The sequence below is a fragment of the Rhinolophus hipposideros genome, assembly GCF_964194185.1.
Source record: "Rhinolophus hipposideros genome assembly, chromosome: 17".
NCBI lineage: Eukaryota > Metazoa > Chordata > Mammalia > Chiroptera > Rhinolophidae > Rhinolophus > Rhinolophus hipposideros.
Window position 1 is genome coordinate 1,607,104 of NC_138063.1, and position 21,826 is coordinate 1,628,929.

The window sequence follows — 21,826 nt, forward strand, 5'->3', positions numbered from 1 at the left end:
GAAACTTCTTGGATGGACGGGAACTTCCAAACTGAGCTTTGACCTTGTCCTTCTCGGACCAGTGCAGGCTGTGTGGTCCATTCGGGCTGCTGTAACAGACCACAGTCTGGGGCTGACAAACAACACACATCTATTTCCCACAGTCCTGGAGGCTGGAAGTCCAAGATCAAGGTGCCAGCAGATTCAGTGCCCAGTGAGGACCCGCTCCTTGTTCACAGATGGCGTGTTCTCGCGGGGTCCTCTTATGGCGGAGGGGCGAAGGGGCGCTCTGAGGCCTCCTTAATGGGGGGCACTAATCCCATCATGAGGCCCCGCCCTCATGGCTAATCCCCTCCCAAAGGCCCCGCCTTCCAGTACCGGAGTCTTACTGGTTAGGTTTCAACTCATGGGTTTTGGGAAGATGCAAACCTTTGCTCTACAGCACAGGCTTTCAGAGAATTCTCTGGAGAGCTTGCTCATCACACTAGAGTCAAATCACCACCCCCAAATGGATGGAAGGACATCATTTGTCTCCTGCAGTATGCCATCTGACCTGACAGTATAGCCACCTGGAAGGTCCTGCTCTTTAGCACATTGATAGTACTCAGTCACTTCCACGTCACGCTCACACTCTGCTGATGGCCTCTCTTACTCCAGGGCCTTTGCACAAGCCATACCCTCGCCTGGAGCACTCTTCCCCTCCTATATGTCCCCCTGGTCTCTACCTGTTCCTCTGCTCATCCTGTAGGTCTCCCTGTGTGTGCCATTTTCCCTCTGTAATCGTTTCCCAAGGCTGCTGTAACAAAGGGCCCCACACTGGCTGGCTTAGAAAAGAAATGTGTTTCTCTCAGTTCTGGAGGCCAGAAGTCCAAGAGCGAGGCATAGGCTAGGCTGGGCTTCCTCTGAAAGCTCATGGGGAGGGTCCGTCCTGGCCTCTTCCAGCTTTGGTGGCTGCAGCAATCCCGGGCGTCCCTTTACTTATAGATGAATCACCACCATGGTCTCTCATCAGTTGTCACACAGCCTTTCCCCCCACGCTCCTCGCCCAGCATCAGTGTCCAAATCTCCCTCTTCTTTCTCTTATGAGGACACCAGTTATTGGGTCAGGCCACCCTACTCCAACACAACCACCTCTTCACTTGTCATATCTGCAAAGACCCTGTTCCCTAATAAGGTCATAGTCACAGGGTTAGGACCTTCTGTCATGTCTTTTGGGGGGACACAGTACAACCCACAACAGCCTGGGAAGGGTTCCCGGCTCCCATGGTGAGGGTCATGGCGCCCGTCCGTCCCCAGCACACAGTTGCTGATGAGACAAGTAAGGAGTTCAATGTGTGTTCTGGTCCATCTCCGTATTTGACTGTGCAGTGAAGGCAGTGGACTGGTTTGCACAGAGGGGCAGTCTGTAAAGATTTCATACACTCCACACTGGGAACAGTCAGAGAAAAAAGCTTTATAAAGCTGTCACCATTATGTTGTTTTCTAGTGGCTTCTGAGACAGTGAGAGGGGAAAAAATGTTAAATGACCTTCAAAGTGACAAAACTGTGTGCTGACATTTGCCTGTCATTGCCTTCAAAATGTGAACTTTCATGGGAGATGATATGTGAGTGCCCCTGCTGGGGAGTCAGCGTTTAGGTGTCTGTGGGTGTCTGTGCGCTGGCCTGGTGGTGAGGGGTTTCCTGTCTAAGTGCTTCTTGGGGACCAGGAGTGAGTCAGCAGCCCAGAGGCAGAGGGAGGGGGTCAGGACCAATGAGACTTTCCCTCAACTGATAAGAAACGGTTCTCTGAAAGGGGAGGAAGTGCAGGAAAACCACTGCCTTTCTCCGAGTCAGCGACCATGCTTAGGAAAGCCCCTCTCCTTCCCACCTCTGTTCTTGGGACATAGTTCAGAATCCTTGAAATCTCAGTGTCCTGGCTCCGAGAGCTGTTAGTACTTCATTTGAAAGAGTTAAACGGACCAGTGTGCTCTCGTTGAATGGGGCTCAGTGGTTGGGACCGGAAGGCAGGCTTTCCTGCATGTTCAGTTGGCCATATTGACAAACGGGGATTTGTGACACTTTTCAAACATTTCCAAAGTCGTCCCTGTGAATGTGATGGCAGGAGGGGCTGGGATGCTTGTGGATCTCAGAGATTGGCTGTCACATTCACTCAGAAACTAAACGTGACTTCTTCAGCACTGGCTGCTTGTTCCAGTCTGTGAAGTGGCCTCTTTCCTTTCATCTTGTGTGTGTGTGTGTGTGTGTGTGTGTGTTTGTGTGTGTGTGTGTGTGTGTGTGTGTTTATTTTCTTGGTTGCTGTTTTGGTGATGTTGATAGCTGTTTACTATGTTCTGAAAAAGGATGTTATAAGAAATAAAAATGATTTTCTACAGAAAGCAGGCATAGGCGCCTGGATACTGGTACAGAAAAAGGTAGACAATGGAGGAGGAGGGAGGGAGTGGGAGAGGGAGAGAGGGAGGAAGGGGGGAGGGAGGGAAAAAGGGAAGGAAAGAGGGAAGGAAGAAGAGAGGAAGAGAGGAGGGAGGCAGGAGGCAGGAGGGAGGGCGGAACAAGGATAGTGAAGGAATGCAGCCTGTCATTTAGCTTCATTTTTCTCCAGGTGTCTTTTGTTTTATTTCATACATGAGTTCCTTGTTCTTTTACATTTGCTGCTTGGGTTTTCTTTTAAAAGTCCAGCATGCAATCATCTGCCTGCCCTCCAACTTCATGCTGTCAACATCCTTCACCTTTCAGTGGAGGATTTGTTATCTGTGCAGGGAGGGCTGCCAGCCTTCTGGCCTCCTGCCAACCACACCCATCACAGAAAGCACCGGGCCTGGGAAACCTCACAGACCTGCCCGGGACCAGGCGCAGCACGAGGGTTCTCAGGGCCGAGGCAGGTCTGGTGCCTGAGGCCCGAGGCTGACGGGTGCTGGGGGTCAGGGGTGTCAGTCTGCGGCTCTCCAGAGTGCTTCTCTGCCTCGCTTTTAGCATGGAGGAGGACAGGCTGATGGCCTTGGAATTCTCGGTGTTTCCTGTCTTATTACCTTATCAGGTGATGCCACTTTCACGACACTTTGTCTACACTCTGTCAGTCTAAATTCTACACAGGGTCTCCCTCGGTCTTGAACACACAGTTCACAGGTCAAAGAAGCCTTTTCCGGCCTATGCAAATCCACAGTTTTCTTTCCCTTACTTTTCATTCTCCCAGATTGTGTAGTTAGGCCTCTCCAGAATACAAAACACACTGACCAGCGTTTGGGGGTTCCTCAGCCAACGCTAGTGACCCACAGATTTAATTGAAGGACAAGGTGTCCCTTTTCCGCAGCTATTTACTGCATGTTTCCTTGGGGCATCCAGGAATGAGGGGTGAGAGCCGCTGGGTCCAATGTCCGGGTTTCCTAGATGTCAGGAATCGCAGGGGTGCTGTTGGAATGACCGTTAACGTCTAGTGAAAAGCAGCAACTCCCAAGCAGGGGTGGCGAAGCACAGGGAACTGTGAGAACATTGCCTCAGTGAATTTCAAAATCACAGAAAACGAAAGTGACCACCTGATGGGAGTTCTAAATTCTGCCGCCCTGAGTCCACATTGATTCTCCTCTTGGCCGGGGATGACAGTAAACGGGTCCCAGTGCGAAGCTTTTCAGGTACTAACTGTGCTTTCTCACTTGAGAACCCTCTGGGACCCAGCAGGGACCTCACAAAAGACCTCCTACGGCATTTTTACTGTCAATGTTTGCACAAATGCATCAGGACGAGAAAAATTTACTCTGAAATATTATACGTAAATAATCACACCAGAGACTGATGAAAAAGACACATTGCCTTGTGGTTTGTGAAGCAGTGTATCTACTGATTATGAGGCAAGGTATTTACTGAAAGATTTTTAGGACAAGGTGCGTTTTGACAGTTAAGATGTATGTGGAAGATGAGTTCTTTGGGGTCCTAATGAGCTTCCCGTCTGTCTCCTGTGCACACGGCACCGTGTGTAACACAAGCCGTTCTCTGAGGGAGAGAAGGGGGTGATGACGTTGGGATGTGGGTGGGGCTGGTGGCTTTTGTCTGCTACCCTGTTTGATCCTAGGACCTGCACGCAGGGTGATCTCCCTGTTACAGACGAGCAGTCAGGAGCTGAGAGACGTTAAACTGGCTGAGCCCCACGATCAGTAATGATTGGCGGGCATGGAATAACACCCAGATAATCCTTCACCAGCTGTCATTGCAAGACGTCAGGTGGAGAATGAAGAAAGTCTGCAGTTTTCGTTATAAAACTCGTGTGTCCACGTACAGGTGTTCGTAAGGACCAGGCCCTCGTCATTCAGACATTTTTCTCGGGGCTGCTGCTTATTGGAGTGACGTCTTATTTCTCTTTCTTGTTTGAATAACTTAGAAATGTATGATATCTTAGACCTACCATAACACTTTCTTCCACATAACACATATTCATAATGGAAGTAACATCCAGGGAACCCCTATTTCTAACTAAAATATATTCCTAGAAGCATTCTTATTCTCATATATAGATTCAGTCTTCTAAATTTTGTTTTCTCAACTATAAAATGGGGATAAAATTTATAGGGTTATTCCTGTAAATATATAACTTAAGGGAGAAAGCACACCACTGTAAAATTAATCCTGTATCTCCATAGAAACATTAATTTTAGGAAGTATTTTCTTAAACATGGACTAAAAAAAAAAAAAAAAAAAAAAAAACATTGCGTAATCAAGAGTACCTTATGAAACCAAAGCCAAAAGAACCATAAGTCTGTAAAAACAATACAACTGTGACCCGTTTCCTACAACATGGGCATAAATACAGCCAGACAGGTTGACGGGTAATGAGCCCGGACGTACAATGGCGTCAGGTAATAGACGATGGATTCCACAGGCCATCTGCCTCATGGCGCCTAATGTTCCTGTCCATCTCCTCTCATTGTGGAATTTTGGGGGAGACACGCAGGGTGACCTGGCGACCACATCTATTAAGCCCTCTCTATAGGAAGACTTGAACTGAGGCTTCTCTAGCTTACACTAACTTATTGAAACAAAAGACTTCACAGTAATTCCATTACCTGGAAGAATGCACTCGGGAGGACCTCAGAGTGCATTAGCGTTTACGTCAGAAGGCTTCACCAGACTGGGGAGCGGCTGCCTCTGGAGCCTCCGAATCTCTTTGTCCCTCCTCTCACTGCCCCCACTTAGTATAGTCTTTATATATGTGTATAATGTTTCTTGTTATTTTTCAGTTAGGGTTGACAGCCAATGTGATATGAGTTCCAGGTGTGCCGCGTAGTGGTTAGAGGTTGATATGCCTGACACAGTGAGCCCCAGCTGAGTCTAGTGCCCCCTGGCCCCATGCAGGGTCATTACGATATCCTCAGCATGTTCCCTGTGCCGTACCTTCCCCGCTGAGTGTGGCTTGAACTTGCAGGAGCTGCGTCACTTCATGCACCTGGGTGGCCTGTGATGGACAGGGAGCTTTGTGTGGGCTGTTGTGTGATGTCACTGCTGACTCAAGGGCTGCTGCCTTTTTACACCTTTCCCATCCCTGAACTTGGCAGTTTAAAAGTGGGTGTCTATGTGTGTTCTCTGCAATATGGGTGTGATGGTGGATCGCTGGATAGCTGAGAGACGTTTGCTCCACTGCTCACCACCCACCCTGGTCACAGGCACCTGGTGGGAGGAGAGAGACCAGCCAGCCCCTAGGCTCACCTTCACCCTGGCCCTCCTTACGAGCCCCTAGGGTGCATTTCCTTCTCAAGGGCAGTGAGGGAGACGTCACTGCTTCTCCTGTATGGGAAACTGAGGCTCAGAGAGATGGAGAAACTTGCCCTAGGTCTCCCAGCAGGAGGCCAGATTGGGACCCAGGTCTCAAGTGCCTTATTTGCACTTTGAAGAGCTAGAACTACCCAAAGAATACAAGTGGTTGAACTACCACTGGCTTGTGCCCCCAGCATTTCAGTTCTGCCGCTCACAGGCATTCACTCACATGCTCTGTGGAATTTATCTGTGATTTCACCAGATAATGTGCAGTAATCTCAGACACAGTAGAGCATGTTATTAGAAATGCAGCCAAATGGCTACGATTCGATGGCTTTCCAGTCCGTCCTGATCGCTGACTTACTGCCCATACCTAATTTTCCCCTCTAGCTAGTGCAGCGCGAATAGATAATCGTCTGAACATGGACGTTTTCTCTAACCCAGAAGCTGTTTGGAAATCTCATCTAGAACTGAGTGTCAGCCTAAGGAGGGTGTCCTGATATAACCTAAAAGTTTTTCCTGCTCCCCACACATTCCTTGTTCAATATTTCACAAAATGCTTCTCGGGTTACCCGGGGAGGCTTCAGAGTCAGCCTGGCTCCCGTGCAGCTTTCCACATGTTGGCCCATTTTCTCTTGCTCTCAGTTTGATTAATTGCAAAATGAAGATGACCTCCAATGTCCGAGTCTTTTCTGGGCAGATGGTTCTTTTCAGCCCCTTGCAGAGCCCAGCTGCTGGTGCCGACTTGTCTGGCATAGTCACAGCAAGGGCGCAGACTCTGCAAGCCCACCCTCCCGCCCGCAGTGCTGCCCCTCACCCACGTGCATGCACGCCACATCCTTCTCACCACCGTGCTGCCCTGCACCACCGTGCCCAGTGAGTGCGTTCCGGAACCATCTTCCCAGTGACGAGGGAGGGGCGTCGCCATGCATCAGTCCTTGCTTTGCTTTTCTTGTCTTTCCCTGCCGCCATGTAAATTGTGCATTTAAGGCTAGAATCTGCCCGCTCTAAATGCCACCTATAAAAGTCTCTTTCTAGTAATCAGACACCCCAATCAAATCTAACCAGTTTTGTACACATTCAAAAGCCTGGCCCGAAATTTTGCTACTTCTGTGTCCAGGAGACTTGAGTTCTCCAAAGTATTGATTAAAATAGGGTTAAGATGTGAGTTGGAGTTGCTGCCCTGTGAGAACAGAGATGGTAACGTGAGGTGGTTTATGCCCCCCGCCCGAAAACCCAGAAAGTACAAGCTGTCAATCAACTTCAATGAAGAGAAGTTAAGTATTTTGCCTGCGTTAAGTTTAGAATAGACCAATTCTCATTTCTGCAACGGGGAGGTAGATCCACAAATGTTTGGTGCTCTGTTATTGTATGTATTATATACATATTGCAAGTTCTCAATATTTGGTTAACACCCTGCACAGAATCAGAGGGGTCAAACGTCAGAGTGACAGCTGTCTACCCCGCTGTCAGACCAGCGTCCCCAAGTCCACACATTCATGTTTTCAGACTGCAGGTTAGACCCCAAGAGGCCAACACAAATTCTCTTTCCCTTTTGTACCTGTTTCTGTCAAGCATACCACCATACGCGCCCAAACCTCCAATTTCCCAGTGAGAACACCCCATAAAGGTTTTTCATTGTTGTCTAATTTAAATGGGGAAGGTAGTTGCTAGAATCACATTGGATTCCAAAATTACCTGCAGAGGTAGACTTGCATTTTTGAAAGTGTGCGTTTTAAGATATTGTTTTTTCTCTGTCATGTCAGGAAACACAGGAGTTTGCACAATTCTTCAGGGCCTGTCGGGTGTTTATCCCCAGGAGAGCCAGCTTCCATTTGCAGTCATTCCTGCTGCTTTAATCATCGTTGTTTGAAGTCCTGCCTTTGTACAATCTCTCTGCGTGGGGCTCTTACTGGAATGTCACCTGTCCCAGTTTCCAGTGACATAATGTGAAGGGGTTGGCTGTTTACTCTCCACTGTGGTCACAGCTCACTTACCCCCCACACACTGGGAGGTGACACTGAAATGTCACTGCTCCTTTCTCGCCCATCCTGTGGACCATCTTCATGCCCACTGGGGACCTTCCGAAGATGGGCATTCATCACCATCATTAGTCACAGAAGAGGCACCCAGTACATACGGGCTTTGGAGAAACTCAGGTACCAGGCAATCCCATGTTTTCTGAACATGGACCACAACGGTCCTGTCATGCAGGCATATGCAGTATTTTAGAAACCCCCTCTTCCCATTTTAGGGGACGATTCATTTGTGACCTTTCAAGGAAAGCTATTCTGTGTTCAGCAGGAACTTGGGACTCGCACATTCTGTAAAAAGAGTATATCACGGAAAGTTAAGTTTGTGACTGTCCTTGGAGCCTGGTCTAAGGTGACCTGCTGGCTTGTGCAAACCCAGTGACGCCATGGGACACACAGTGTGTTTGAGATGGATTTGGCTAAATTCTTCAGTCTTATGCCTTTTGGGGGGAAGAATCATGAGTTTGCTGCTGACGTTTGGGTTAGAAAATACAAATGAGGAACATGCTTTCCTTAACCCAGCTTTATCGTCCCTGGAATTGAGCAGATTCCTGGGATACTTGTCTGACAAGCTGCCCTTGATCTGACCCCATGGTTTCTGTGCTCACACGGTTACCAGGATATGTTTTTTTTGGGGGGGGGGGGCAGCAGCCCTCTTCTGCATCTGGTTCTCCCCGTGACGTTGCCCCAAGGATGAGCTGTGCCGCCCTCTGCATGTGTGTATTTGTGTGGAAAGAACCCCTGACCTTTTCACAGATGAGGAAGCACGCTGACGTGTTTGTCACTAGCAGAATTCCCTGTGGCATGTGTCCAATTTTCAGCTCTGTGCGTGGAGCTGCTCAGAAGACGTGCAGGGTGCCTCTTGAGTTTAGGGTTTACTTTTCTCAGAAATGGGTATGGCATGTCACAGGGTCGCTGTTCTGATGGCGAAGCTGTGCGGGACGTTCTGAAAGTGCCTGTTTTGAGGCTAACACCTTCTCTTTTTCTTTTAGCTTCTGAAGCCTCATTGGTTCAGGATGGGAAACCTCGCCGGAAAGCGGGAGTCGAGTGCTGAGAAGGGCAGTAAGGTAAGGCGTGAGCCGGCTCACAAGCTGTAAAGCGCATGTTGTTTCTGTTATTAAACACAAGCTTGATACGCACTGGCTGCCGCTGCTTCCTGCTGAAACTGCTAGACGGTTAGAAACCCCCAGGCCGGTGCTCCCTAGCCTGGACTCCAGACCCAGGACAGTCCCACCACCCAGTGGCGGCCGCTCCACAGCCTTTTCCACACCTTTCCTGGGGAATGTCTGGGAAACGCAGATAAACAGGAAAAGTGTACACAGTGCTCACCCGCAGTTCCAGCTGCATTTCTAGTGCAGCATCGCCATTTCCTGCCGACGCCGTGGGCACCCATTACCTGAGCCTGAGTCTCCGCATGCCAGTGCTCCCCCAGGGGTGTCTTGGAACAGTGGTTCTCAGCCCTTCCCCCACAGGGCCCCATGCACAGATGACACTCCCGCCACCACCACCAGGGCACCTGGTGGCCTGCGTCTGTCCACCGCTTTCCCCACCACCCGACAATCCCTTCAGGTGATGAGGAACTAGGCCTGATGTTGTATCCAAAACTTGGAATTACTGTCCTTTATAGGCAAAGGGAAATTAGCTGCCTTCTTTGGCACTCTAACTCAGCATAAACGTATGTGAGGTAAGTCTAGATGAAGGGCAGCTCAGCGGACGTCACGATGCGGAGGATGGAGCCCCTGGCTGCACACAGAAGTGCTTTAGCCATGTCTACTGCATTGAATGGAACTGAAGTGCAGCCTCTGAACCCCTCGGCCGGGGTTCTGCAGCGTGCTTTTATTTCGTCATAACAAACTTTGGAGCTGGGTCCTTCTCTGATCTGTACTTGGACCCTATTTCAGTATTGGTCATAATCACCTTCAAATTATCTGTGGAAAGCAAATGGGTGATGTCATACTGTCTTTGTTCGTATTTGTTCTTGGTTAAAATTAGAAACAGGGTTATCGAGTCCCTTCCCCGATGATCTCAGGCCCCAGGTGACTAGAAGGGATTTCCATGTTTACAGTGTTATTATTGATTTGGGATTCTCCCCTCCACTGGAAGGAGGACCGATCTGACACATCATGTAAGCGGTTCTGGTAACTATCCAATGCGGCGTGACTGGTGGTTTTCTAAAACTCAGACAGCATCGCTGATGGTCTTGTTATGATGAGCTGAAAGCAGGTTCAGTTTCTGTGCAGACCACAGATGGGCAGTGTCCCCACCAGGAGCGTAGGTCTCAGCTGGACGTGAACATGGACAGACATCTCTGCTAACGAGCCCTCGTGGGCTAAGCCACATGCTGTGCTGTCAGAACTCAGGCGTGAAACCCTGTGTGTGGCGTGCACGTTTTTCCTTTCCTGCTGTCTCATGATACAAACACCAAACATGTTTGGTTCGTTGGATTCCACTGACCTGAGACCATGGAGCAGTGGCCAAGCCCATATGTACCTATTTGTTCTGAAATCTATTGTTTCAACCTTCTGATGGTTTAACGACAAAGGAAAGACTTGGAATTACCACATTGCTTGCTGCAGGCAGTTGTCACCTGGAAGAGCTCTTTCATGACGCTCTCTGTGACTTAATGGAAAGTGTGTTGCCATTCTGAGAGCGCTCTGACGCTCCATGGTGTGGCCCAGCATTAACCTCGGCCCAGAACAGAAAGCGGTGATGTGATTCCGTGTATCTCTGTATGTAATTCTGAGAGGAATCCTCCCCTCATGTCAGGGGAAGGTTCTGGAACAGGCCTGGTCTCCGGGGCCTCTGCAGCCACCTGCTTCCCGGTTTCCTGCCCACCTTGAGGGAGTGGGATGCCTGGTGCCCTTGAACTGTTTCTTTACATCTGGGCTTCTCCGCTCTGTGTTTGACCTCCGTGCCCGTGGGAGTGACCTTGACGAAGGTAGGTCCTGACTCTCCTTGTTTCCCTTCCCGTATGAGCCTAATGAGGCTGCCGCTGGTCAGAAGCATCACAGCCCGGACACGTGAGGCATAAAGACAACCAGCAGTTTATCTTGACACTGTATTTTCAAAAATAAGTAAAATCAAGTGATAAGCTATTAAAAATGTGAAAACGTAACAAATAGTAACGCTTTGGAAAACCTGCCTTTCATCTGTGGGTGACGTAGGAAACACTCATCTCTGTGCTTTGTGTGGTGTTGGTGTCTGGCTCACAAAGGTTCTCGGAACGTGCCTTGCCCAATTTCTAGATTTGTCTATGTAATCAGCCTAAGAAAAGAATTACCGCACTGAAAAATAAGAGCTGAATTTTACAATGGGGAGTAACTTCTTCGTCTGTTTGATTTTGTGTTTCAAATTAAACTGGTTAGTTTTTTAAGCTGTTCTTCAAAGCCAAGCACGTGCCAGACTCACCCCAGGTGCCAGCACGCGGCCTCTGTGGGAGAATCACAGCCCTGGAGAGGCTGTTCACGCAGGCATCATCCTTCAGACCCCAGGCTCTTGATGAGATGCTCCCGATAGCACGAGGGTGACGCTCTGAGAAGTGAGATGTTTAGTGTACAAATAGGCACAGAGCCATTGAGAACTCAGCTCTTCCCACCGATGCGTAGACAGTCTCCTTTTGACGGGAAGTACGTTTCCTTTAAAACCACCTGTGGCTTAATCCATCACAGCCACTCGTGGAGAATCCTAAGTCCTGCCATATCTCGTCCCAGGTAGAGAATTGTCAGGCTTGTTTCATGAAGCATGTCCTTCTCACGCCATCCTCAGGAATGAGAGCTTCTATTTTAACTACTAATTAGCCCACATTCGCTCCTTGCAATGCTCTCGTCTCCACAGAGAAATTAAGTACAGTGAGGGCCTGACTTCTGTCAGCTCCGCTCATGGGTGTGTCCCGCTGTTGGCACCCTAACTGCACAGCTTGTCGGTGGTGTGTGGCCAGCGTGCCCTCCCCAGGCCAGGTGACAGCTAGCAGGGCTTCCGCTGAGGACAACAGCCACAATGCCAGGGTGGGTACCGCCCATGCTCACCGGTGGGGCAGCGCAGCAGGGACTGAGCCAGGCCCTTCCAAACCCCAAACCCAGGCTGTTGTCATCTCTGTGCCTCACGCTCGTCTTGCAGTTCCTGTTAAACCCACCACGGTCACCATCAGAACATCACCCAGTGGGAAGCTGAGTCACAAGAATGCACTTCCTGCCGGTCTCCAGTCTCCAGCCTGGAGCACCGAGTGGTGGGGAGGCGTTGCCTCTGAGCCCCAGATGCACCTGGAGATTTCAGCTTTCTGAGTTGATTACAGTGTGTTGGCAACTGTTAGACCCATAAAGGTGTAATTTCCATTTTTGTAGGCAAGTCACATAAGCAAGTTTTTTTGAGAACCCAGGTAATTCTTAAGTTAGTCATGTAATATATATTTAAGAGCTTAAGGAACTGAAATGCAGAAGCCACTTCCCTATAGACAGATAGGTGCCAGCCTAGCCTGATATTTAGACACATGGGAACACCTACGCCGTGTCTCATAAATTCTTAGGCTGCAAGGTGCAGGCAGACTTGCTCATGGCACCTTACCTAACAGTCCTAGAGCTCACTGTCTTTCTCGCCTGTCATCTGTCTCTCTCCCTCTCTTTCTCCCTCTCCTCTCTCCCGCCTCGCTCTCTCCCCTTCCCACCCGCCCCCGCTAAAGAATCCCTTTTGACCTCAGTTGCAGAATCTGAGGCCACGTCAGTAGGTACCTGGTGCGTTGAACTGTCCACTGCCACATGCTGACTCCTCCTCGTGCAGGTAACCACTGCTCTGGAGTCCAGCAGAAGTTTTTGCCACGATGGGGATGCTATACGTGCGTGCTGCCCGGTAGGCCGGCCATCACACACAAGGGGCCAGAAGCACATGGAATGTGGCTAGTCCAAGCAAAGAACCGCATTGTCAATGTTACTTAGTTTTCAGTAATGTAGGTTTCATAGCCACATGTTTCGAGTGACAGCGCAGCGCTACTGGACACTCTGTATGTGTCATCTCAGGTCCTAGGAACCCAGAACCCTACCAGATGGGTATACGCTCCTTTTGGTCAATGAAAACTCGGGGCCTTTCCCAACATAACAATTTTGTGCAAAAGTTAATACCATGTTCAGAAGGCAAAATCCTCTGAGAAACACAACACACAGATACCAGGAAGTGCCGAGGCAGGCGCTGGTACGGGGAGCCACACAGAAAGATGTGCTCTGCTCACTCGCTCAGCGTTGAATCCCACCGCCCATGCTGCATGCGACGCGCCCTCCCTCCAGGGTGTGCTGTCCACCACTGGATTCTAACACCAGCACACGTGTGCACGCCTGCTGCTGGGTGTTGTGCGCACTCAGGCGTCCATGCCCCTGACACGCATGGCGCCCCCCAGAATGTCACCGAGCTGTCACAGGAAAACAAAAATGCTGCGGAAAATGTACCCTTTCTAAGAGGGCTTCCAGAATCTGAGAATAAGCAGCAGCTTATTCTGAAAAACTCACGGCAGGTCTGTCCCTGTCTTGAGAAGGAGCCAGAAGAAGGCCCTGGGAAACGTCAGGCACCACGTTGGTTTTGTGGGGCCCTGCATGCATTTGGGGACCTGGGCCCTTACTGCAGATGAAACAGAGTGGACTTCCAACTGCCAGGGCTCCTCGGGAAACCACCATGGTGCCCAGCTGGGACATCGGTGAATATTGTGGAGATGCAGGATTTCCTACGGACACTAGAGAGTCTCATCTAGCTGACACGTCACAGCAGACGTGAATGTGTGGGGTGGGCAGGGCATGGCTTCTGGAAGGAATGACGCACACAGAAAGCCTCCCATCACAGCTTGGTGGAGAGCAGAGCCCTGAGGCTGATTCTGGTTTTTAAGGAATGTAGGTGGTATTTTGTTTCATCTGATAAACCGGGAACACTCACATCTTTGTAGGTCTGGGCAGCAGCAAACCTCACAAAGCGTAATTATTAAAGACACAGGGTGTAATTAACAAGCAGAGCCTCCCCTCAACAATCCTTCATAAAAGTAACATGGGCCTGATAAAGTGTTGCCCCCGGCAACCTAAGGCCAGCAGCGGGCTGCACACCAGCAGGTGCCTTAGGAACTGGGCCTGAGGCGCCCTCCTCCCTCCACCCGTCTCCCTGCAGCTTGGAAATGACCCTGTGAATCGTGCAACCCCTGAGCAAAGCCGTCCGCAGACCCTGCTGTTCCTCTAACGTTCGGGGACAGCCAAGCCGCAGGGGGTCGGGGCTCAGGATGAGTTTGGGAAGGGCCCCAGTGTCTCCAGGTGTGGACCTCACGGCCTTGCTGGGACATTGCACCAGTGAGACCGACCGGGCAGAGGGCCCTGCTCGCGTGCTCACTCTCCCGCCCTGGGCCTGCTGCCAGGGTGCTTCCTCAGGTCTTGGGCGCTTCCCCCCTATGTGTTCTCCACGTGCTACTCAGCCCTTTTCCCCTCTCTGCGTGTCCCTGCTGTGCTCCTCTCCTCATCTTCACCCAGACCTCACTCACCTGGCGTTTTACAACCATTTAAAGAGGCAAGACTGTTTTGTTTGGATGGGATTTGAGAACAAGAGTTGAGGAAGGGGCACAGGGGCTTCAGCCTTGCCTGGGCTCGCACCTCCTCCGCCCACGTTGGGGTTTGGAGCCTGCGAGCTTGGCGGGAACCCCTCTTAGAAGAGGATGATATTGAACCCATCAACCAGGGCGGCCCTCAACCCTTCCAGGCGTTTCCATGGGCACAGAGTGGGGGCAGCCCTTGGGGACATGAAATGCGCCCCCCCAGGCTTAGCTCAGCGAAGGAAAAAAATGGAAAAAAAATTGGAGGCATAGATACACACATGTCATTTTCTTTGGAAAGTAAGGCTGCCATAGCAGAGCCAATATCCCCCAGGGAGGGTCAAGGGGGCCACCGTCCAGTGGTCACTTCTCATAAGCAGCCAAGAGTGTTATGCTTGGTGGTATGATTTCAGCCTTTCAACGGCACGTGACACATTCCTGGCTTTTGTTTGCCATGGCAGTGGTTCTGTGCATGCTTTGCATTCAAAGTCATGTGTCTTAGGTTTTTGTTTTTCATTTTTTCTATTGAATTAATAAAAAAGTTGTAGTGGTTGATGAAATATTTATTTTATGCTTTTCTAATTAACTGAATGAAAAATCGTTTTTTGGCCATTCAATTTACTTGCTGACAATTTTAGTCTTTTTTAAAGAGGTTTATTGCAATGTATTTCAAAGTGAAATATGACATGGCATTTGGAGATGCCATGTCATATTCCAGGGCCGTATAACACTTCCTGTTGATGACCATTCTTAACACCTAGACTTATCTCATTTCACCATTGGGATACAAAATACTTAGCTCCTCTGCTTAGGAACGCTATATCTCATGCCTTTCTTACATGCTCCGTAATGAGGTTTGGCAAAATATCAAAATATTTGGAAACTTCTATCTTCTTGTAACTATAATCTGACTTGACTTGATTGTCAGTTGTGGAACGAGAGACGGTCTGTAGCCTGAAACACACAATTTCTCCGAATGTGCAGAGAATATCATGTTCAGACTCCTGGTGATCCTGACGACAGCGTCTGTCAGCACTTGTAGGTATGAAATTCCTGAAGCCATTGGGTGTCTTGGTCAGATTCGGGTGACATGTTCTGGTGTGGACAGGGGACAAACAAGCTGCAACCAGATGTGTTGCCCAGGATTGAGAGCAGGTTGGGGCAGGCCTCTGTGCTGGGGCTGCGTCCCACTGACAGCCCACAGCAGCGCCGGGCTTTGAAGACAGGCCTCTCCCCGACAAGGGACGGCTCCTCTTGCAGGGCCCGTCTGTTCCTTTAGAGTGAGGGAAACGGAAGGCGGGTGCCATTAGAGGGCTATATGACATTACTCTCCTTTTCTTTTACTTCTTAGTCTTACTGCATTGGTAGGCACATTAAAACTTATTCTTACTTAAGATTTTATTTCCACCTTGTCTCAAGTATGGAAAAGAGTCAGAAGGTGAATAACAGTAAAATCCATGATGATGGTACATGGTATTGACTGTCAGCTGAGGGCCCGACCCTGGTAGCAGCCCTACACGTACGGCTTCCTTTAATACTCACACAGCCCTCTGAGGGGCGATGTCACTACCCCATTCACGGTGAGGATGGGGTGCACAGAACTGGCAGAGCTGGGTGTGTGTTCAGAAAAATGGTCACTCTGACATAGCAACACAGTTACTTTTGAGCAACGTTACATCTTCAAATAGTAGACCTGTGGCCTTATAGGAAGCAATTCCGCAACCATGTGCAGCCATAGGGTGACACGCTCAGGGACACTACGTAGGACAGGCTTTATTATGCAGAGCTGATGGCAACGGAATCACCTTCCCATTAACATCAGACTTCTCCTTGCTCTGTGGTCGGTGATGGAGAGTTCCCTTTTGAACTGACCAGGAGGTAGGAAGCATTTTCTGTGCCTCATTCGTAAATCCGCTCAAGTTCATGACTCGAGCCAGAAATAAATTAAGCAACCTAACAATGAGAGAGAATCAGCAAAGCCTTCCAAAATGTGAATTCCCCACCTTTCAAACCCCAGTCCCGGGCCTTGGCACAGAATGCACGCACCCTGCCCTGGGCCAGCCGGCTACGTGCGCAGCAGTGGTTGTCATCCTCTGGGTCACTTCTTCCCAGAGTGACACGCTCAGGCAGGATTCCACGGCAGCCTGGCTACTGGGTGCATGTTTCTTTTAATAGCTGTCTTGAAATATAATGCACATAGCATAACATTTATTCACAAAGTGTACAAGTCAATGTTTCTTTGCATATTCACAGGATTGTGCAACCATCACCACAACTTAATTTTATAACATTCCATTGCCCCTAAAAGAAATCCACACCCATTTGTAGTCACTCCCCACTCCCACGCCCCCCACTCCCAGCCCGAGGCAACAACTAATGAACTTCCAGTCTGTATAGATCTGCCTGTTCCAGACACTTTATAGATACAGCATCTCACGACGTGGCTTTTGTGTGTCTGCCTTCTTTCACGGCACATGTTTTCAAGTTTCTCCGTGTCGTAGCAGGTATCTGTGCTTTACTCCTTTTCACGACTGAATACTATTCCATTGTCGGGAATCCACATTTTATTTATCCATTCATTAGCTGGTGGACATGTGGGTCGTTTCCACCGGTTGGTGTTATGAATAATGCTCCCAAGAGCATCCATGTAGGAGTTTTTGTTTCTCTTAGGCATGTACCTGGGAATGAATCTGATGAGTCACGTGGTAATGCTATGATTAAGTTTTTGCGGGACCACCAAACTTTTCCACAGTTGGCTGCCCCATTTTACTAGCAATGTATGACTGTTTTGATTCTCCACATTCTCACCAACGATTTTTGATGGTATCCAGCCTCATGGGGTCTCATCAAGTTTTGAGTTGTGTTTCCTTAGCGGGTAACGGTGTCGGGATGTTTCCTGCGCTTACTGGCCATTTGCATGTCTTCTTTGGAGAGAAGTCTACACAGATCCTTGGCCCATTGTTTTAACTGGGTGGTTTGTCTTTTTGTTGTTGAATTGTAGGAATTCTTTACGTATTCTGGAAACTAGACCTTTATCAGATTTATGATTTGGAAATATTTTCTCCCATTCTCTGGGCTCTTGTTTTACTTTCTCGCTGGTTCAGTTGCAGCACAGTGGCTTTTCATTTTGATGACGTCCCATTTCCATTATTTCTTTTGTGGCCTGTGCTTTCAGCACATATCCAAGGTGTCGTATCTAAGAAACCATTGTGTTGGAGGCACTTGTTTTAATGACTAAATTAAATCTGATTCTCACCTTCAGTTAATCTCTAATCCTTGTCATGTTGTTCTTTTATTTTGATTTCTTTTTATTAGTTTCAGGTGTACAAAACAATGTAATAGTTAGACATTTACACCCTCACAAAGTGATAACCCCCTCCCCCAATCTACTACCCCTCTCACATCGTTTATATGTAGCTGTGACAGCTCCACTGACTCTATTCCCTGTGTTGTGCTCCACATCCCGCGACGAGATATATAGTATTGAATTATAGTTGACATTCAACATTACTAGTGTACTTGCTGGTAATACGTTTTTCACTCATTATGTCATGTTGTTCTTTTAAAAGTAGAGTTTTGATGATTTGAAATGTATCTTCATGAAAAATGTATTACCGGCAAGTACACTAGTAAATGGACTAGTCATGTTTGCTCCCTCGCTCATATTTCTCTTTGTCTAGACCAGTGGCTCTCCACCAGGCCTGTCCCCCCAAGCTCGGAAGCCCTGGCCTGGACAGGCTAAGCCTGCCCTTGCGTGTGCCCATCCTGTTCTGATGCTCATAGAAAGGGACGTGCCTGGGGGTGAGCCAGTTTCCACTGTCCTGCATATTCTTGACTTTGATCCTAAAAGCTTTCAGTGTTTTGCTAATATCTTTTGCTCCTTATCCAATCCCAGCCTAAAGCAAGAATAAGAATGATCCTTTTTTTTTTTTAAGAAACAAACCAAAAATGCTGAGTAACAAGATGAAGTTATAAGAACTGTTTGTATTACAACACACACACACTGGAAGGACTGAGCTTGGGCCCCAAAGACAGGCCACACCAAAGGAAGGTGAGGTTGACCCCTGCCTCCCCGGCATGGGCCCCTGACTCACTGGACCTTCTTGTTTATGACACGTCATGCCCCAGGAACAATGGGAACATTTTAACTCCAGGCTCCCAAAGCCGGGATAAGCCCAGCTGGGCTATCTGCTTTGACCTAATTAGATTTGTCTCGAATCTGAGAGAAGCGAGTCCTCACTGAGAGCACACAGCTGGCTGTGCCTGGCTTTGGTGGACCCTCCGCCTGGGCAGTGAGCGGACCCACTGCGAGCTGTTTGGGCATCTGAGCACGGCTGTCCTGCAGGTCACATTTGTAACCCCAATCAAGTCAGGAGGGGGCATTTGCAAGGCAATGTTTCTTCTGGAAATGCAAGAAATAGCCACTCGTATTTAAAGAGAACTTACAAACCCTTCCAACACTGAAGATATCCTGTGGTGTCCTGTCCAAGTCGGTCACTCAGAACCAGGGAGGACGAGCGAATGCTGTCTGCTCAGCTCACGCCCAAGACCCCTGCACGTGAGGAGGCCCCTCTGCCCATAAAAGAGTCGGGATAGAATGGAGTCAGGCTTCACTGCACTTCTGGGTGACGAGAAAGGGTTCCCACCGGACACTCAGTGGGCTTTGAACCGATGTGCTCCTCACGGCCTCACCCAGGAAGCAGAGAATGCAGAGCTAAATGTCGTTGCCATCACACACGAATGAAAACTACTGAGTGAAAAAATCAAGTACTGGGGATGCTTAAATTGTTTAATTTATAATGAATATTGTGCCAGTGTTTAAGGAGAAAAGAGCAATGAACTGTGTGTTGATGAAACACTGTATGTTACAACAGAGTTTTGTTTTTCCAGGATGGTGAAGCTAACAGAGGAGAGTCTGAGAAAAAGAGGAACCTTCCCGAATTTTCCCGGGAGACCTCGGAAGACAATGAGGTGTTTGGTATGTAACATAAAAATGAGAAGCAGAGATTTCATGGGATAACTGCGCAAATGCAGTTGGGGAAGGTTTTAATTGTTTAATTACGAGAGTCATCTGTGAATCTGTTCTCATTACTGAAAACATAGCCTCTATACAATGAGGAAGGTGAGCCACTTGTGACCCTGTTGCTCCGGTCGCCCCGACGTGACCCCTGGGTGCCTGTGGGGTCCATCTTTCGCCATCTTGCGTTTGCCTTTTTCGGTTGTTCTGCATGCTTTTGTATACACACAGACACCAGAGACTTCCCAGATCTTTCCTTATTATGTGACATTTGTCTAATCATCTACTTGCTCCTTTGTGTGTGGGCATTAGGAAGCTGTACAGCCCGTAAAAAATCACTAAGAAGGAAGGGAACTCATTCCAAAGCCTGGATACTGTGCTGCTTATTTTAACTAGAAAGAACGACTTGGGGTGCTGGAGGAGAACTGTTTGCTGTGACGGTTGGCTTTTCCCTGTGCCCTGGTGACGTAAGTTGCCTTGACCTGTTGTCATCCATCGTCACGTCTGCTCCCGGGAGTGAATGACAGGTTCTCGTGTGGTTTGTTTGTCACCACTCTTGGCTCCACTGTGGCCGCATGACAGTGACAATCAATGCCTCGCCCACTGCCGCTGGCTGGGTAGAGACTCGGAGCACACCTGTCAGTGCCTGCTTTCTCCTCATATCCTAAAAGAGCGAGAGCGACAGGCAGCATGAAACCCACTCGGGCCCTGAGATCCCACTGGCATATCTAACGGAGAGGGCACCATTAGGAAAATGTCCCTGTCACCAGGGCAGCTGGCTTGCAGGTCGTGGCACTGGGGGCAAACGCACCTCCTGCCATGTTCCCTGGCCTGGGTTCCACTTATTTGTGGGAAGGGCTTCTTTGTATGTCACTTGCCCGGCAGGAAAACCCACCCCAATTTCTTGTTCCTCACCTACTTCCCCTTCTTCAGAAAACCCTTCCTTTTCCATGAGTGCATCCTTGCCGAGCCGGCACACATACTGACCAGGTCCCGCTGTCCACCTTTTCAGTCTCTTAAGCTCCCGTGAAAATCAACAGAAGCCAAAGGCCCAAGGCTGAAGGCCGTGAATGTGACTGTGAGGAAATGAGGTTTGCGAGAGGAGCTCAGCTCCCCTGCTTCTGTGTGACTCATACTGATGCTCCAGCGTTTTCTTGGGGTGTTGTCTGAGGACAGTCACGGCCTTTCGGAGGTGGGGTTCCTGTTCCTCGGGTCAGGGGATGCAGGGAAGAGTAGAGGCATATCTGTGCCTGGTGAGCTCAGCTGTGCTCTTTAGAATTTCGGGGGACCTGGCATGTCAGAGTGGTGATGACTTCAGGAATAAACCCGTCCGTAAACCTAAAATAAAGGCTTCTTTCACTGTCTCTGTACTCCTGTATCCCAACATATGCAAATAAACACGTGAAGGGAAATAACAGAATGCTGACATGCAATGTTAGGTTTCATACGTGACTAACAGTAAGTTATTATTTTGGCTAAACATACTTATTTTTAAAGCAAACGTCATTTTTATCATTATTCTCCTGGTGATCGCTTTTGAAATTGCTCGTAACGATGTCAGCCATTCTATCAGATACACACACACTACATACATATGCACATATGTACCGTGTACCATGGAAAGGTCTATAATAAGCCTTTATCTTAAATTAGGAACATGGTTCAGTTCCTAAGACACTTTCCAGGGCAGCTGTCTTTGCCCTTCTCAAATAGAGATTTGATTTGGAGAATTATCATCTCGAGTTGACTGGGGAAGCCAATGGAAATGCATGTATTTCGATCACGCCACAAACTTGGGTTTGTTTTTTCATGGGAAGAATGATACCACCAGCCAGCATCTGTCCACCTTGTTCTCCATGGCTTCCCGGCCTGGAGCCCTGAGCCGCGCACGTGTCTGCTGGGTGAGTGGGCCTGGCGCCTGCCCAGCTCCCGCTGCACCCATTCCAGAGACAAGGAACCAGGTCCGTCACCGTCACCTGCGAGTCACACAGACCTGATGCTGGGTTCAGGGAGAGTCACCACAGAAGGGGCGTGGGAGGACTTCCTTCTGACAACGTCATCACTCATCTGACCAGAACTAACGTGGCTCAGACACCTTCAGGGTTTCCATTCCCTGGCCCAACAGCTGTCGGACGTCTGTCTGCATTTGGACTTCACAGTCTCCACTCCTGATGCTTTCCTGGAACGCAGGGAAACCCAGTCTGCAGGTGCAGAGTGGCCGTATAAATGGAGCTGAAATGACCTGGGCTCTCAATCTTGACTGTCTAATCTTGGGGAACATGCATGAGAATTCTCTTTAACTTATGACGGTACCACAGATGTGCACATGAAAGGCACTTTCCCAAAATGCCTTTTCTTGACCAAACAGCAACTCCCTGAGCATTATGAGAAGCCATGCTGTCTGCATGTTCTGGGAACCATGATCCTCAGCGACCATTGCCTGGCAATTGTCCAGCTCCTGGCAATCATTTTGTGTCAGAAGAATCGGGGCTTGTGAGGACACACAGAGGC

General features: G+C 49.0%; 1 protein-coding gene across 7 annotated transcripts in view; it reads left to right on the forward strand.

Annotated features, from left to right (window-relative positions):
- The window catches only part of MBP (myelin basic protein), an 86,794-nt gene that overhangs the window by 14,465 nt on the left and 50,503 nt on the right, over positions 1-21,826 (forward strand). For 3 of the 7 annotated variants that reach the window (XM_081078085.1, XM_081078089.1, XM_081078088.1), the window contains exons 2-3: positions 8,744-8,818; positions 19,189-19,276. In XM_081078085.1, the coding sequence (XP_080934211.1) occupies positions 8,768-8,818; positions 19,189-19,276 (139 nt within the window). In that variant the 5' untranslated portion in view covers positions 8,744-8,767. Of the gene's footprint in view, positions 1-7,484; positions 7,878-8,743; positions 8,819-19,188; positions 19,277-21,826 lie in introns of all 7 variants that reach the window. The other 4 variants (XM_081078087.1, XM_081078086.1, XM_081078091.1 and 1 more) reach the window with 2 other exon arrangements.